Source organism: Oratosquilla oratoria, chromosome 6 (genome assembly GCF_046742065.1).
Source record: "Oratosquilla oratoria isolate Oo_2021 chromosome 6, ASM4674206v1, whole genome shotgun sequence".
In the NCBI taxonomy this organism is placed as follows: Eukaryota; Metazoa; Arthropoda; class Malacostraca; order Stomatopoda; family Squillidae; genus Oratosquilla; species Oratosquilla oratoria.
The window spans coordinates 8,864,010-8,881,509 of NC_134782.1; the positions used below are offsets into that span (position 1 = coordinate 8,864,010).

Genomic DNA, 17,500 nt, shown 5'->3' on the forward strand with positions numbered 1-17,500 from the left:
GGATGGGGGTGATGACTCTCTCACGAACAAACATCCCACCCCCACCCTCTGGACATAACGAGTAGCTGTGTGAGGTTACCCCGAAGGGAAATCCGCGCAACTTATGTTTGGTCTTTAAAGCTGCTACCAGCACCACCAACACCCACCACCAATATGATTGTCACCAACGTCATTATCTTTGTTTCGACAGATTATGCTCTTATCAAAATTGTGTGTGTGTGTGAGTGTGTGTGCGAGTGTGTGTGTGTGTGTGTGTGTGTGTGTGTGTGTGTGAGTGTGTGTGTGTGTGTGTGTGTGTGTGTGTGTGTGTGTGTGTGCGTGCGCGTGCGTGTATATATATATATATATATATGATGTGTGTATGTATATATATATATATATATATATATATGTAATGTATGGATGGTACATATGGGCAGGAGATTTTCTCATATGCGTACCTCATTGAAAGTGATGGCTAGTTGAGAGCTTATTATTTTCTTAAGAGTATTTTCAATATGCCTTGTTATGGACTTGTTCTCCTTAAAAAGGAGGTTTATGACTTCACTGTAGATAGTCATTATTGCTGGACCACGATTTCTGGTACAAGACCCTTCTTCAGTAGCTTGGGAGCATATATAATTAGGTATGCAACTTATTAGTAAGAACCAAAGTTAGATTTAGGGGAGGAACAAGGGAGGGGGGGACCAAGAAAGGAACGGACGAAAAGGCGACCCGAGGATAAGAAAAAATGACCGACCGATAGGCCGACCGACCTTCGACCGACCGACCGACCGACGGTTGCGCGGCCATGACGAGAGGAGTGCGAGAGGGAGGGAGGTGGCTGCGGAGGTGGCTGCAAGAGCGCTGGCACTTGTGTTAGGCGCAGTGGCTGTGGCGGTGAAAGCGGTGGCAATGGGGACTGTGGTAGGAGTTGTGGTGGGGGTGCCGGTGGCTTTGACGTTGGCAGTGACCGGGAAGAGAAAAACGACAATAGTAAATAAAGGAAAGTTAAGAAAGAAGGGAGGGAAGGGGGAGAAGTATGAAGAGGGGAGGAGGAGGTATAAGGAGAGGAGGAGGCGAGGAGTAGAGAGAAAGAGAAAAGGAGGAGAAAAAGAGAACGCGGGAGAAGTGGAGAAGGAAGAGGAGAAGGAGGTGGATGACAGAGGGAAGGAGGGTGAGGAACTGGAGGAGAGGGACTGTGAGGGAAAGAGCAACTACATCGGTGGTTCATGGCTGCGGGAACGCCGACTGAGTGTGGTGGCTCTTGCTGCGGCGGACTGGGAGAGAGAGTGAGAAAGAATGTTGTAGGAAGGGAGGCACGCAGGAGCAGCAGCAGCAGCAGCGGCGGCGGTGAAAATATGCGTGTGACCGACTAAGTAACGAGATGAAAGAGAAGTTTGCGGATGAGGACGGCGGGTCGAGGCGTACGGGAGAACCAACCACAGTACAGGACCTCAAAGCTTTCCTTTCTCTGTCTTCCCCGCCTCTCTCTCTCTCTCTCTCTCTCTCTCTCTCTCTCTCTCTCTCTCTCTCTCTCTCTCTCTCTCTCTCTCTCTCTCTCTCTCTCTCTCTCTCTCTCTCTCTCTCTCTCTCTCTCTCTCTCTCTCTCTCTCTCTCTCTCTCTCTCTCTCTCTCTCTCTCTCTCTCTCTCTCTCTCTCTCTATCTCTCTAAATCTCTGTCACTCTCTTTTTCTTCTCTCTTTCGCTCTTCCAGTCTTTCTATCTTGATCAGTTAATGAGTTGAATTGTTGTTTGAAGGATTTCTCTTTTTTTTCTCTCTTTGCCTTTTTTCGTGATTACCTCTACCTCTTTTTTTCTTTCTTTCCCACCTCTTCCACTCCATAGCCCTTCCACATAAAAATTTCCCTTTCATCGCCACTTTTCTTTCTCCCAACCCCCTCTCTTTCTCTCTTCCATCTCTCTATATTCCCTCTCTCCCCTACCCTCATTCCGTCTCCTCTTTACTCCACTTTTTTTCGCTTGTTTAGTCTCTTATTCTACACTCTTTTCCTCGCCCTCTTTTTTTTCCCCACCTTCTCTTTTCCTTTCCCTCTCCTTAGTTACCCTCCACTTCTCTTCTTTATCTGCCCTCTTCCACTTCATCTCCCACTTTCATCAAGGTCCCTTTTCCTCCACCTTTACCCTCTTATTCCTGTTTCCACGTCCTCCTCTTCACCTTCTGATTTCTTAATCCCCACCTTCTCGTTTTCTCCAAATCGAAACTACAGAACAAACCTCAATACTAAACCTAAGCCCACCCTAACCGCCAACTCCCAATCCCATCCCCAACTTCTAGACTTAACTACCTAAATCAATCCCAGCCCCAACCTCATCCCCGACCCTGGCCACAACCCCAACCCCAACCCCAACCCCAACCCCAACCCCAGCCCCAGCCCCTGCCCCTGCCCCTGCCCCAGCCCCAGCCCCAGCCCTAACTCCAACCCCAACCCCAACCCCAACCCCAACCCCAACCCCAACCCCATCCCCAACCCCAACCCCAACCCCAACCCCAACCCCAACCCCAGCCCCAGCCCCAACCCCAACCCCAACCCCAACTCCATCCCCAACCCTGACCCCAACCCCGACTCTGACCTTGACCCAAATCTCAACCCTGACCCAAACCCCAAACCCCAAACCCAAACCCCAAACCTAAACCCCAACCCCGACCCCAACCCAGACCCCAACCCAGACCCCAACCTAGACCCCAACCCAGACCCAACCCCAACCCCAAAGTCAACCCCAAACCCAACCCCAATCCCAACCCCAGACCCAACCCCAACCCCAAAGTCAACCCCAAACCCAACCCCAATCCCAACCCTAATCTTCCGGCATCGGGACTTGGGGCTCACAAACGGCAACAGGGACCTCACTGTCCCTGGGCGTTAGGGCATAGCCCTACTCTTTCGTAACTCTCACTCACTCTTGGGCCCCAAACTTTCACCCAATTTCACCTTTTCAATGCACTTCCCAACCCCAGGCTCCTGCACCCGTTCCCGTTCATAACTCCCATCCCCGTACTCTCTCCTCCCCATCACTTACTTTCTCCCTCTTTCCACACAAACTCCCTCCAGCCTCCTCCCCATCGATGAAGATAAGAACATAAGAATGAAGGAGACTGCAAGAGACCATAAGGCCTACACTAGGCAGCTCCGTATCCATCACCACCTGTCATCCCCATCCATATAGTTGTCTAATCGTTTTTTAAAACAACTGATAGTTTCAGCGCTTACTACACGGTTACTAAGTGTATTCCATTTGTCGACCATCCTATTAGTAAACCAATTCGTGCCTATTTGCTTTTTAAATCTAAATTTGTCCAGTTTATAACCATCACTGCGAGTCCTGCCCTGTTGTTTTAATATGATGACCTTGTTTGCATTATCCTTGTTAAAGCCTTTGATCCACTTGAACACCTCTATTAGATCACCCCGTACTCTGCGTCTTTCCAGAGAGTGTAAGTTAAGGTGCCTAAGCCTCTCTGTGCCTCCCTTCTCTTCCTCCTCTTCTTCAATTCCAGCTCTTTTCTCTCCATTCCCGAATGTTAACACCCCCCTAACCCAGATGCCACCCTCTTCCCTGCTCCAAAGCCCCAAGCACTTCCTCACCCGTAACTCCCACCCACTCTCATTCCCAAGCGCCTAACTCCCCGATCCACAGACCCCCTTCCAAGGTCCCAGTTGTACAACCCCCAGTATCTCCAAAGGTGGGGTCCAAACAGTCTCCCCCCCACCTCCCTCATCGCACCCACTAACCCTCCCTCCCCCTCCACCCGATGCAAGTCCAAGAACGCCCGGTCTCATTCATTCCTGCACGCCTCGTCCGGCCGGCCTGCCCGCGGGTCCCGGACAACAACCAACCGGAGCAGCCTTTCACTCTGACCGCCGACTTGGGGTTACTGCCGGCTGCCTACGGTGCCGTCTTACAGAGGACAGACCCAAAGGCCTTTACTCAACGATACACACTCACGCGCGCGCACACACACACACACACACACACACACACACACACACACACACACACACACACACACACACACACACACACACACACACACACACACACACACACAAACACACACTACGGATGTCCGGGTTCGAATCCCGCCCAGGGCTGAAATAATTTCAGTATCGCTGCGCTGCGAGTCGTTACTCCAACTCTCGTGGGCGGGGAGTTGGGTGTGTGCGCGCGTGTAAGGTCACAGCATTACCCATAGATCGGTCATATATGAGCTCTGAGCTCTCTTCCGGGAGGGAAATAGCTGTCGATCACGAGTCCAACACGTGATCCAAGACCATGGTAAAGGACACACGCACGTACGCACGACTCTCGCACGGCAATAAATTCCCGCGTCATGTTGTCGTCCGGTTGTAAGTGATTATTATCCAACACACCCTTTCGGGCACAGGGAGGAGAGAGAGAGAGAGAGAGAGAGAGAGACAGAGAGAGACAGAGAGAGACAGAGAGAGAGAGAAGTCGCAAGTCGTAAGTCGCAAGTCGCAAGTCGCAAGTCGCAAGTCGCAAGTCGCAAGTCGCAAGTCGCAAGTCGCAAGTCACATGTCACATGTCACATGTCACATCCCGGGACTGTCATCATGGTTGACGCCAAATCAAAATTTGCTGTGCCCGGCCTGCCTGCCTTCCACGCAATAAGCATGTTTTTAGATGCATCGCGTCTGACTTGTGCCACAGGCAAGCTGGAAGGTCTCGCACGAAGTAGCTGCGAACTCTCCATCGTACTTCCTGGACTCGGCCTTGGCCTCGTCGCCCGTATCTGTAAGAGCGAGTGAGTGAGTGAGTGAGTGAGTGAGTGAGTGAGTGAGTGAGTGAGTTTCAAGAAAGAACTCTAAGTTACTCGAGCGGTCTGGACCCCCGGGATCCCAGATTTGACAACGGATTCTGGGACCGCCATGACATCTGGTTGCATTCCAGGACGGAAATTCAAGACCGGAGTGACATCTAAAGGGGTTGAAATCCCGTGTTAGAGGGTTATCCACACCTGTCATGGCGTTGGGACTTGGGGGCGCCTGAGTTTGTCCAGAAATACGGACTTTTAACCTTTTCGTTTAACTGTTCGACGGCATTGCAAGGGATTAGTTTCAGACGAGATTGGGTTTATGAAATATTACCTCATTTCCAGCCATAAATATCCAGTTGAACGTGACTTGCACCATGTTGTTATTTAATATTTTGCTGCGTGTAGCCATTAGGAGTCAGTTTCTCATTTATCTATTTGTCTGTATTTATCTATATATATCTTTATCTTTATATATGTCTATCTCTACACCTCTCTCTCTCTCTCTCTCTCTCTCTCTCTCTCTCTCTCTCTCTCTCTCTCTCTCTCTCTCTCTCTCTCTCTCTCTCTCTATATATATATATATATATATATACATATATATATATATATATTTATATATCTTTATATTTATTCATCCAGTCAATAATTAAAATCTAACCGTTCAATCCTCATTTGAAGCCTTAGGTTATGCAGTCGTTGCTGCTGCTGGTGTTTACGTGTAACCCAGAGCTCCTCAATGATATGCAAGAGTCGAAAGGGCAGATGGCAAGAGCGTTTCCCTGTCTTGAGTTGAGAGCACGTAGGAATGTTGTTTACAGCAATTACTACATTCCACAAGGTTGATGGACGACGGGGATACGGGGGAGCAAGCTTTTCGGCAATTTCAGTTTTATAGCTGCAGTGCTGGAAGCAGGAAAAGTAGAAAGTAGGTCAGTAGATAAATAAACAAATAAAAAACAAGTAAACAATCAAACATATAAACATATAAATCTATAAACAAACATATAAGCATATAAACATGTAAACATAAGCATAAAATGTAAATATACAAACAATAGACAAATAGGCAAATAAACGTATAGACATAGAAAAGCAAACAAACAAAAACGACGAACAAAAATGAACGGAAACAAATTAATAAACAAAAAAACAAATACAATCACACAAACACACAAATATACAAATGAACAAACAAATAAACAAAGTAGCTGACTTTTATTGTGAATTAAGTGATTACATTTATTTGATAAATGTGAACAGTCGAGGAACTTGTTGCCCTCATAGGCACAGTCTTCCCCATTTCCACGCAAACCCCACCCCTCTGCATCGTTTGAGTGTGTTGTTTGTTTTGTGCAAAGAAAAAGGTCCGCTATCGGAGCCATTTCAAATGGATCGCGGCTCCAGTCGTCACGGTCTGCTTGTAAACACTCCCTCTGTTACCCCCGAACCCCCACCCCGATGTGCATTGAGATAAATTTCGTGTAGAGAAGGAGGCAGCTGTACATCAGTCAATAGTTCATTTCAGCTTTTCTAGCGTTTTCTTCACTTCTTACCTTTTACTTCAGCTCTCAGTAGTAGGTAGGCGTAACGCCTGTCTGTGGTTCTAGCATATTTCAAAATATCTTTTTCTTATGTTTCTTTCGTTGTATTGATGTGTGTATTTCGCCGAGACAATTGACTGGCCAATAAGATTTGTGATCTCCCTCCAGGTAAAAACGAACGGACTGCGGGAAATATAATGTGTGCTTTCCCGTGGGAAGATGAGGTGTGTGTGAACATGTACGAATTGTGAAATTTCCGAAACATAATTGTACATCTGCCTATTACTTGTGTAATATACCTTTGTGTTATCAGACTGAACATTTCGTAAAACTGACAAACAATCTAAAGTTTGCGGCACATTAGGCTAGCATGCTACTTGGTTTTCCTACTTTGAGTAGAAACGACTTCGGTTACGGTAATCTAGACTTCCTTAAGAACATCTCAACAATATATTTAACAATCGTATAGGTTTAAATTTTCTTAGATCGTCACTCAGCTTCTTACTATATGACGCAAGAGTAATTTGACATTTGGAATTTTTTTTAAAAACAAAAGATCGTCACCGAAGTCGTTTCTACTCGAAGCAGCAAAAGCAAATACCATACTAGCGAGAAATTCCTAGTGTGCCGCTCTCTGGTCGTGGAACCTCACCGCCCCTTGTCATTCTTGAAATCCCCGTTTCCATGAAAATTCCCCGAGCACTTGTGTTTTCCACGAGGGTGAGACGGCGTCGCCGATGGATGCCCACATTTGGAGAACAGCCTCGCTCGCCACCTTGGGCAAAGGCTGTTGGCATTGCAGGGCTGATGTTGTGGGCACGAAGGTCCAGAAAAAGAGTTGCATTCTTCTGCCCGAGCTGTTCCTGCTCCCGTTGCTGCCAGGAAGGGTGGGTGGGTAGACCACTAGTCCAGGACTCTTAGCACTAACCTCTTGCCCTCGGCCGGGTAAACTTATTTTGACACGATCTAGGATGACCTCGGCAAAGGAGGTTGTCTTAGTGAAAGGGTTACTGGAGACAGGCTCGTCCGTTTCAGAGCGGGGTCCGGCGGCAGCCAATGGAATCAAACCGTCTACACCCCCTCCCCACACACACACAAACACACCCCGGCGTTAGAACACACTTCGTCCCATCGTCGGGTTGAGAATTTTGTTTCTCGTGGTGAAGGAGTCCCGCTTAGTAGATCACGCGCGGCCTTCGTGTTTTTGTTTTTCTCCAAGAACTCCGGTTTGAGGACGAAAATATTTGTTCCCTATACCTGGAACACCCAGGTATTCAAATCTCCCGTCTACAAAGCTTTCCTTCAGTAGTGGATTGTTCCTCTCTCGAACTTCTCTTCAGGGCCTCTGTACTGCAGCCAGAGTGCAGCTCTTGACAATTTGCCTCCGGCAGGTTCCTGCCTCAGGGGCATTACGCAAGGCACCTTTCTTGCCCCAGTGAAGGTGTGCAATCCCTCCGGCTGTGTGAGGTCTTCCTGGCGAGTAGTAATTGGAGAGAGGGAATTGAGTTGGAAAAAACGCTAATTACGGCCGTGAGAGTCGATTGGCGACTGGGCGTGGACAGCAACAGCAAACCTTCCTGTGTGAATGAGCGACGTCGTTTCCAGCCAGTGTTTCATTGCATCATGACTTTCGACCAATCAATGAGTTCAGAGGATTAAACACCTCGGCATCCGGGTTACTTGTTGGCACGGCGAACCCCGTCTTCACAACTTCCTCCTCTCCTGAGCCGAATAGAATCGCTTGGTTTCTCACCAGACTCCTGTTGAGCACAATTCTTGTCAGTCGTTCTGCCTCGTGAAGTTCCTCCATCTGCTTCTGTCATCATACTGATGCTGATTTTCAAAATTTTCAAGGTTCATTTCCCTCCCTGGCTTCCACTGCACTGTAGATGTTATCCATCCTCCTTACTCAGTCTTCCTACAGGACTTGATCCTTCCGGTCTCCACTTGTAGCATTTTCTTCGTTTGGGCAAAAGGAAATCTGTCGAAGGCATCTCCAGTAACCGAATGATATCGCCTGGCGGTAACCATAGAATCTACGTCATCGCAACGATAGAGGATTGGACACGAACTTTGTGAACGGCGGCTTCAAGTGCGTGCGTGCGGAGATGTGGTCTGACACCAGAGCCGAAACGTCGAACCCTTTACCCCAGTGGGGTAGTGGGGTTGCCATGGAGATGAATGATATCGGTTGACGTCATCAGGAATGAAAGGAAAAGTGCCACACGGGACGGAAGGGGACTATCGAGAATATAGGCCGTCATCCTCCTCACTGGCAAAAGGTACGCCACGAAGACGAATGAAATAGTGTGGTGACAGAGATGAAGAGTGCCACCCGGGACGGAAGGAGTGACGAGGATTGCAGTAGGCAGTTGAGAAGTTTGTCACGGTCGCCAGTGGCCGCGGGTGGGCAGCTACGGCTGGCGCCGGCGTAGGGCAGTCACCGATGGATAAATCAAGAGCATGGGAACCGTAGGAAAAGCTCGTCTAAACCATGAAAATTACTTGTTAGTGTTAACTCTGGCTGTATGTATTACACGCGCGTGCACACACACACACACACACACACACACACACACACACACACACACACACACACACACACACACACACACACACACACACACACACACATGCACACACACACTCACATTCATTCTCATTCTCACTCAGAATATATGTATATGTACATATGCACTATACAGAATGTATATAATGTACGTGCGTGTATATGCATGTGTGTGCATATTCTATGAAGCTGTGGTTGTTTATTGACAGTTCAGTGTCCGGGTGTCGTTTCGCCTCCTTTTTTCGGCCCTCCTTATCCATAGCTTAAAAAAAAAAAAAAAAAAAAAAAAAAAAAAAAATATATATATATATGTATATGTATATATATGCGGATATGTATATATATATATATTATATATATATGTATATATATAGAAAGAGAGAGAGAGAGAGAGTGTGAGAGAGTGAGAGAGGTGCACAAGGACCTGGCTGGTGGGTCTTGCACAGTCCACATTTAGAATGAACGCAGGTCTCTCTGTCTCTGTCCGTCAAAGAATTTAATATCTGATGAGGGTTTCATTCATGGGAAGTCAATAATGTATCCCATTTTTTTTTTCTTAAATCTCGTGTCGTTGTCTATTCACTAGAGGAAACCCTACATGGAGGAGATGAAAGGGTGGTCAGCAGAATTCATGGTTAGGACAAGTAGATCGAACCTTGTTTGGAGTGGGAAGGGTGCCTGCATGGGAGCTTGCTCGGAGAGACCGTGAAGGGGACTGGCGCCAACGTGTGAATGAAGCAACGCGTCCCCTGGCGTATGCCCCCAGTTGATGACTGTATCCTGTGTCAGTTTAGGCCCTGCTGCAGATATCCGTACTCGGCCTCGGCCCTCGATCCCTCAATGGAATTGCACAAGACGGGAGACGTCGCGTCGGCGCCAACGGCAAACGGATGACAAAGTGACCACGATGTGAGCAGCCACGCCCTCCCTTCCCCCTACCCTACCCTCTCCTCCTTGCGTCAGTAAATCACGACGGCGGCTCCTTCGCGCAGGAGCCCCGTTTTCCTTGACACAACGTACCCCCCCTCCCCTGCCCTCTCTCCCTCTCCCTCCTCCCTCCTCTCTGTCTGCTGTCTCCCTCCTCCCTTATTCCTCCCTCCTTCCTCCCTCCCTCCTCCCTTATTCCTCCCTCCTTCCTTCCTCCTTCCCTTCCGCTCACACCATTCCCTTCTTTTACCTCCACTTCTCCCTCGCTACCGCTGTCGTCATCGACACAACCTCTCTACACATTTTTCCTTCTCACTCGCTTTTCCACACCCACCTCCGCCACTACTACTCCCTTTCTCTCCTCTTCCACCTCCTCATCCCTCGTCTTTCCCCTTTCCCTTCCCTGTAAGCGTCCTCCCATGCTTCCGAATATATTTTGTTCCTCTTTTTTACTGATTTCCTTTTCCCAACCCCTGTTTCCTCGATTTCTTGGTGTCCTGTTCTTCTTAGTTTCCGAACCTTTTTCTACTCCTCTTCCTCCTCTTCCTCCTTTTCCTCCTCCTCCTCCTCCTTCTTTCTCCTCTTCTCCCTCCTCCTCCTTTCTCCTCTTCTCCCTCCTCCTCTTCTTCCTCCTCTTCCTCCTCCTCCTCCTCCTTTCTCCTCTTCTCCCTCCTCCTCTTCTTCCTCCTCTTCCTCCTCCTCCTCCTCCTCCTCCTCCTCTCCCTCCTCCCTTTTCTTCCTCCTCTTCCTCCTCCTCCTCTTCTTCCTCCTTCTCCTCCTTTTTTTCCCCTATCCTCCGGATGGATTTTGAATCACCTCTGCAGGAATTCTGTTCCAGATGGCGACATTACTGTTTCCGCCAGCTTCTAGGTTAGATGTATGTTCTAGCAGCCAGAGGCCGTTTTTAGTCCTAGTTATAAAACTGCTTAATGTAAAACAGTTCTCAAATTTGAAATTATAATAACCCGGTAACATTCTAAAGACTCCCTAACGAGTGGGAACCTGCTTTCAGTGACAACAGATCGAAATGCTTTGGGTGGATGTCGTATGATTTGTTCCTCATGTCTTTATCAGTTCTGTAGCTCGTGGACGTCTTGGGCGGGACTTAGGGACCACACGGGACAAGTATTGGTGTTCTTAAACGGGGATAGGTGGGTTGGGGGGAGGGAAGAGGGGGAGGGGGAGGGGGGTTGATGGCATGAGAGATCCAATGTAGCCGAGGCCGTCACCTTTGCTCTCTCCATGTGCGTGTGCGAGGACGCCAAGGCAAATGACAGTCACTGGTGTTCGTTGAGAGAGTTGATCATCCTCGTGCATATATATATAGTATATATATGTATGAAGGAGGGAGAGAGAGAGAGAGAGAGAGAGAAAGAGAGGAGAGAAAGAGAGAGAGGGGGAAGGGAGAGAGACAGGGGGAGAGAGGTGCAAAGGGAGAAAGAGAATGTGTGAATGTCATAAAGTACACGATGGCAACTAGTGCCACTCGAGATGCAAAACATACTGTCACCACAGCCTCCGTTTCTTCAATACCTCATGATTAAAACTCATTGGATTCAGGGGTGAACCACATCTTGTGGGCCATCGGAAGACTTTTCTAAAAAAAGAAAAGAAAAAAATCGACCGAGGAATAGAACCCGAGCCCGTAACCTTCCATCTATGGTACAGGGTAACCTCCCCTCCTCCGAAAAGGAAAGACATAAAAAAAGGTGACTTCACCTAACTCCAACAACCTTTCCCCAGACCTATTCCGTGATTGTCCACGTTTTTGAGAGAAAGAGGGAAAGAGGGAGGGAGAGAGGGAGAGGGAGAAAAAGAGAGCGAGAGGTTGGGAGAGAGGGAGAGAGGAGGATGGAGGGAGGGAGGGGGAGGATGGAAGGAGGGAGAGAGGGGGAGTTGTAGCAATACGTTTGTGTCCTTGTGATAAAAAAAAAAAAAAACTATGCCTGGGGATGTACAAGGCGTCGGGGGGTTGGTTGGTTGGTTTGTTGATTGACGGATCTTTTTTCTTTCTTTCTTTTTTCTTTATTTTCCTTTCTCTATTTTTCTTGTTCTTTTTTTCGTTCTTTCTCCTTCTTCCTTTCTTTTTCTTTCTGTTTTCTTTCTTTTTTCTTCCTACTTGGCCACTGACGTGCCTCCCCCGTCCCCCCGTCTCTTCAATTCTGTCCATCCATCACTCCGTCTATCTGTCACTGTCTTTATACGCCTGAAGAAATGTTTGTATGTCGTGTACGTGCTTTCGTTGTCATTACATTAACACACATGCCTGTGCGTTCATCCATGTCGATGCATATTTGTAGCTCTGTATGCATGTACAGCTACACAGAAAACTATCGTTAGTAGGGGTGTCGAAACATTCGCTAATGAACATAACCTTATGATACCGAAGGGTTGGTATTTCTGGGGTTCGAATTGTTCGAATTCCTTCTGAATGAATATGAATCGAATAATAGTTCCGGAGGTCATATGGATTCACTATGACATGATAATCTTATTTCCGATGGAGACTTCAACTTGTCTCAAATAGTTTCGTTGTTTTGTGTCAAAATGATTAGCGTGATTTACTAACGATAGTTTTCTGTGCAGCTGTACATACGTTTGTATGCATGTACGTTTGTGTGCATGTACGTTTGTATGTATTTACGTTTGTAAGTTTGTACGTTTGTGTGTATGTACGTTTGTGTGTATGCATTTGTGTGTACGTTTGTATTTACCTAGTTGTATCTCACGGGAATGGCAGCTACGCTCGTGGTGTCCCGCCTTTGTATCTCGCAGTGTCTAGTTTGCTCTTAAATTCGCGTATAAATTTTTGCACACACTGTTGATTAGTCCAGTTTGTTCCAAGTGTCCACATACATTTGGTTGCATGAATGGATGCATGTGCATTTATTACCATTTTTATCTATATATGTGTGATTGTGTGTGTGTGTGTGTGTGTGTGTGTGTGTGTGCGTGTGCGTGCGTGCGTGTGTGTGTGTGTGTGGGCATGCGTGCCTCAGTGTCAACAGCGTGTTTGGAAACCCGTTAGGTCTAACTCCCCCCCCCCCCCAACTCCTCCTGATGCCGTTTCATCTATCTGCTCAGGAATTTGGGAACGTTCCTCCTTTTTGCCCTCTGGGTCTCCAAGTGAGAAACTCGAGTCAATGTTTGGGTGCTTGATTTTGCATGTTAGGTCTGTGACTATTTGACCTTTCTAGTACTAATATACATTATCAATGTAATACACACAAGCACACAAACACATAAATACTTACACATGCGCGCTCACACACAAAATACACGAGTGCGCGGGCACACTCACTCACACACACACACACACACACACACACACACACACACACACACACACACACACACACACACACACACACACACACACACACACACACACACACACACACACACACACACACACAGATACACACACACAGATACACACACACAGATACACACACACAGATACACACACACAGATACACACACACAGATACACACACACAGATACACACACACACACACACACACACACACACACACACACACACACACACACACACACACAATAAAGTGGTAAACATGTAGAAGTAACGAGAGAAATGACGCGTTTTTTTCTTGTATACATCAAATAATGCTAAAGAAGAAATACTAGCGTAGAGAGAAAAGACCCACAAATTATTAATCCCAAGAGAACGGGAGAAACATAGGCCAGTTCGAAACAAAGTGCCAACCCAGAGGATATCAAAGGCCACGAAACTGCCGCAGAAAGTACCTTCCACTCACCATTTCCCTCTCAATTCAGAGAAGTCCGAGTAGTGGTCTGGAGCCGCCTGGCAACATGCGCGCAGCTTCACATTTCCTGTTGTAATTTTATTTTTGGGTTTTCACCCGGAAGTTTCACGAAACACCTGGGTACTAGCCACGGACTGCATGTGCGTCCCCCCCTCTTTCTCCTCTTCCTCCTCCTCCGCCTGCCAGCAAAAATGTTGCACACACCTTCTGCTGCGGACTAGGGCGCGCGTGCGCGTGCGTTTGTGCTGGTCACTGATTGGGAGGAATGTTGATGACCTTGGCGTAAGGAGGGAAGGGAAGTGGGGCAACGAGGGTCTGGGAAGGCGGCGGGGGGCATTACGACGAATTGACCTAACGGCGGAAGCGAGGCGGTCGCCGCGGAGGACCTTGATGTAGGGCCGCGAGTGTCACTGAGGCGAGGTAGCTCAAGGAGGACAAAACAAGGGGTCGGGAGGCGTCTCTGAGCGTATGGTGGACAGGGAAAGGACCGAGGGCGGGGAGTGCCTTAGACTCCGCCTTCAGTGCGTTACGGTCGCCCCTCAGCTGAACAAAACCACCAGGTGGCATGCAAAGCAAAGGTGCAACTCTAAAAGTGGAAGGACTCTTGACTGGGAAGGGTTGCGTCACTTCGCAACGAAGGTAGAGGTGGTGATGGTGGGGATGATGGTGGTGAAGGTGGTGGAGATGATGGTGGTGATGGTGATTTCCCTCCGTGCTGAATGACGACGACATCTCCTGGCGACGGATGGGCGAGAGTTAAGTCGTTAGTTGAAAAGAAAAGAAAAGAAAAAAAAAACGCGCAACAAATTACACGAGGGGAAGGGGGAGAAATATAGAAAAAGGGAGAGAAAAAGATAGACGGGTAGACACAGACACTCTGACAGACATTCAGACAGACAGGCAGACACAGGCAGATACAGACACACACAAGCAGGCAGACAGATACAGAGACACAGACAAACACAGGCACACACACAGACACACACACAGACATACAGACACACAGACACACAGGCACAGGGAAAAACACACACACACACACACACACACACACACACACACACACACACACACACACACACACACACACACACACACACACACACACACACACACACACAGACAAAGATGGGGAAAGGAAGGCAGAAGGGAGATATGGCTTCTTTTTCAGAAGACAAACGTGAAAAGGGAAAAATAAGAGGTGTGATGGAGGTGGGGGACGTTTACGGGAATAACTCTGTTAGGTTAGACTACGTTTGGTTTGCTTTTGCTAGGTTATGTTATGTTAGGAAGAGCAGAAGACGTAGGTGTGGGTGGGTGAGGGTAGTAGGAGGGCTGATGAGGGAGGGGCGGGGAGTGGCAGGAGTCTGATGGTGTAAGGGGTAGCCGGGCGGGGCTGCATAGCAAGTGGCACGATGGGGGGGAGGAAGGGAGGGAGGGAGGGAGAGAGTGGCCCCTGGGGACTCGGTGAGGGTTAGGTGGGGGGCGATGTTGCAGGAGGAGGAAGAGAAGCTGGGTTTGGCCCTGAGTGCAAGGTGGACAGTAAGAATGTGTCTGTTTATCGCCAAACGACCGATAATTATCAGTTGTCCTGCACGGATGATTCTACTCCCTTGAAGGGTCGTTCAAACAAGGAGAGGGCTGAGGTGATCTTATCGAGGAGAAGCTCCAATTAGTTAAGTTTCGCGCGCGCACAGGCGAGGCGAGGAAGAAGACTGAAGCCAACCTCAGTCTGTATGGAAAACGTCGCCGCAACGAAGGGGTTCAGACCTCGATTTCCATCCCCCTCTCGCAGCCAGGTGACGTGACACACGCTGTCTCTTGTAGCCAGCAACAGATGATTTTGTTGAGGTGAAGATAGGAGCGCAGATGTTGAACGCACACCGCATCTGGCACTTGTCGAGTGATTGATGACGAATGGTGTGTGAGGCGAGTCCTCACGAGCCTGTGACAACGAACGAGGGCGCAGGTGGGCGAGGGGGAAGGGGGAGGGGGAAGAGGGAGGCACAGTGGACGAGGAACCAGACAGACATCGGATCGCGACGGCCTACTTTTTTTTTCAAAGAAGTCCGCTTTTTGCCTCAGCTTGCGGGTCTGTGGTCGTGCCAGTCTCGTCCTTCCTGTCCTGTTCCACCCGTTTGTCCTGCTGGACCCTCATCTGCCTGCCCGACGAAATGGACCTCCCGGTTGATACCTTGGCACCTACTCATTCCTGACTGGTACTTTTCTGGAATGACGCCATTGGGAGTTACCAGTCGGTGTTTACAAGGCAAAAGAAGTGCCATGCCATGGTTTCCGGGCACGTTAGCATCAGTCTTGGCCATCTGGTAGTGCCTCCCGATTCTAACAAAGGGCACGGCACCAGGTGGTTTGACTACTCGGCACAGTACCGCTCGCCATGATTTCTTGGGATTGTATCACTTCCTTAAGATATTTGGCACCGGGTTTCTTGACGCTACTACCTGTCTCTCTCCATCTACCACTTAGTCGAACGTTTTTGAGGTAGGAATAAGGGTGATGCATCAGGTCTTTAGTTAAAATTATGTATGTATATACAGTATGCACACGCGTGTGTACGTGTATATATATATATATATATATATATATATATATATTGGTATTGAAATAATATTCTGACAGTTGGTAATCTTATTTGTATTTTCAAGGTTTCTCATAAGGTCCGGTCTTTCGGGGGCTGAGCAAAGACAAATTCACCAAAAAGCATCTATTTTAATCAATATTTCGTCTATATAGAGACATGTTCAGATTTTTTCTTGAAGATGTCTCTATGTAGACGAAACGTCGATTATTAAATTGGATGTTTTTGGATAATTTGTCTTTGTTCACCCCCGAGAGACCGGATCATTGTAAGAAACCTTGAAAATACAAATACGAAGATTATCAACTCTCAGAATGCTGACGATTTCAATACTATTTGTATATATCTATGTATGTGTATATATATATATATATATATGTGTGTGTGTGTGTGTGTGTGTATCTATTTTAAAGTGGTCATATATAACTATGAACTTGCCCTTTTTAAGGAGTTGGGGGTGAGCAAGGTAGATGTCAGCAGCGCGCCGTTGTCTAAGACGAGTGGGTGTTTTCCAATCGGAGCTCTTGGGGGTAATCCTCTGGTCTGTAGCAGTTCCAGTCTCTTCTATTGCAATTTTCATCTGGCTGATGCAGAACTTCGCGAGCCCGTTAGGGTCTCCTACTCATGTTCCGTTTTCTTTCTCGTTTGGACTGCTCCCCAACCAGTTCCCGTTTTTTATGTTACAATCTTCGGGGACCAGTTCACTCCGCCCGACTGTCGCGTTCGTTTTCTATTTTAGGTTTTGGATCCATCTGATGCTGCTCCTTCTCGATTTTTTTTTTTTTTTTTTATGAATCGCAGCTGACCCTTGGCTGAATTAAATCGGCCCGCGATGGCCCTTGGCCTTCCTCGACCTCGTCACAGTAGCTCTTGAGGGCTCAATGCCGAATTCCAGTTCCTCGAGGGCCAATAAAATTATATACATAAATATGAATACACCAATATGCAAGATATGCCATCATGTACATTTGAATCCGATGTCTTAGCGACGTTTGTCTTCATGTTTGAGATCACTTTTGTTCTGGACAGTGTGTATTCACAGTCATTTTTGTTTCCCCTCACAGGCGCCAAGATGGAGAGATAGAGTACACCAAGCCTCCCATCCAGCCCCCCTCCCCTCCTCCCTCCTCTCCCTTCCCCTTTCCTTCTCCCTTCCCCTCCTTCCCCTTCCCTTCCCCAACTCCCCCTCTCACCTTTCGACCCCTTCGACAACTGTCGTCCCCTCAACCCTTCAAGACGTCTAGCTTCTGAGGAGAATTCAAAACCACAATGGATTACGACAAGGTAAGATATCACGT

The 17,500-nt window shown here is 47.9% G+C and overlaps 1 protein-coding gene across 1 annotated transcript in view; it reads left to right on the forward strand.

The window, feature by feature from the left end:
- Positions 1–17,500, forward strand: part of Myo10A (unconventional myosin 10A) — a 269,946-nt gene that overhangs the window by 94,429 nt on the left and 158,017 nt on the right. The window contains exon 2 of the mRNA XM_076185907.1: positions 17,267–17,486. Coding sequence (XP_076042022.1) covers positions 17,472–17,486 — 15 coding nt within the window. The 5' untranslated portion in view covers positions 17,267–17,471. The remainder of the gene's footprint in view (positions 1–17,266; positions 17,487–17,500) is intronic.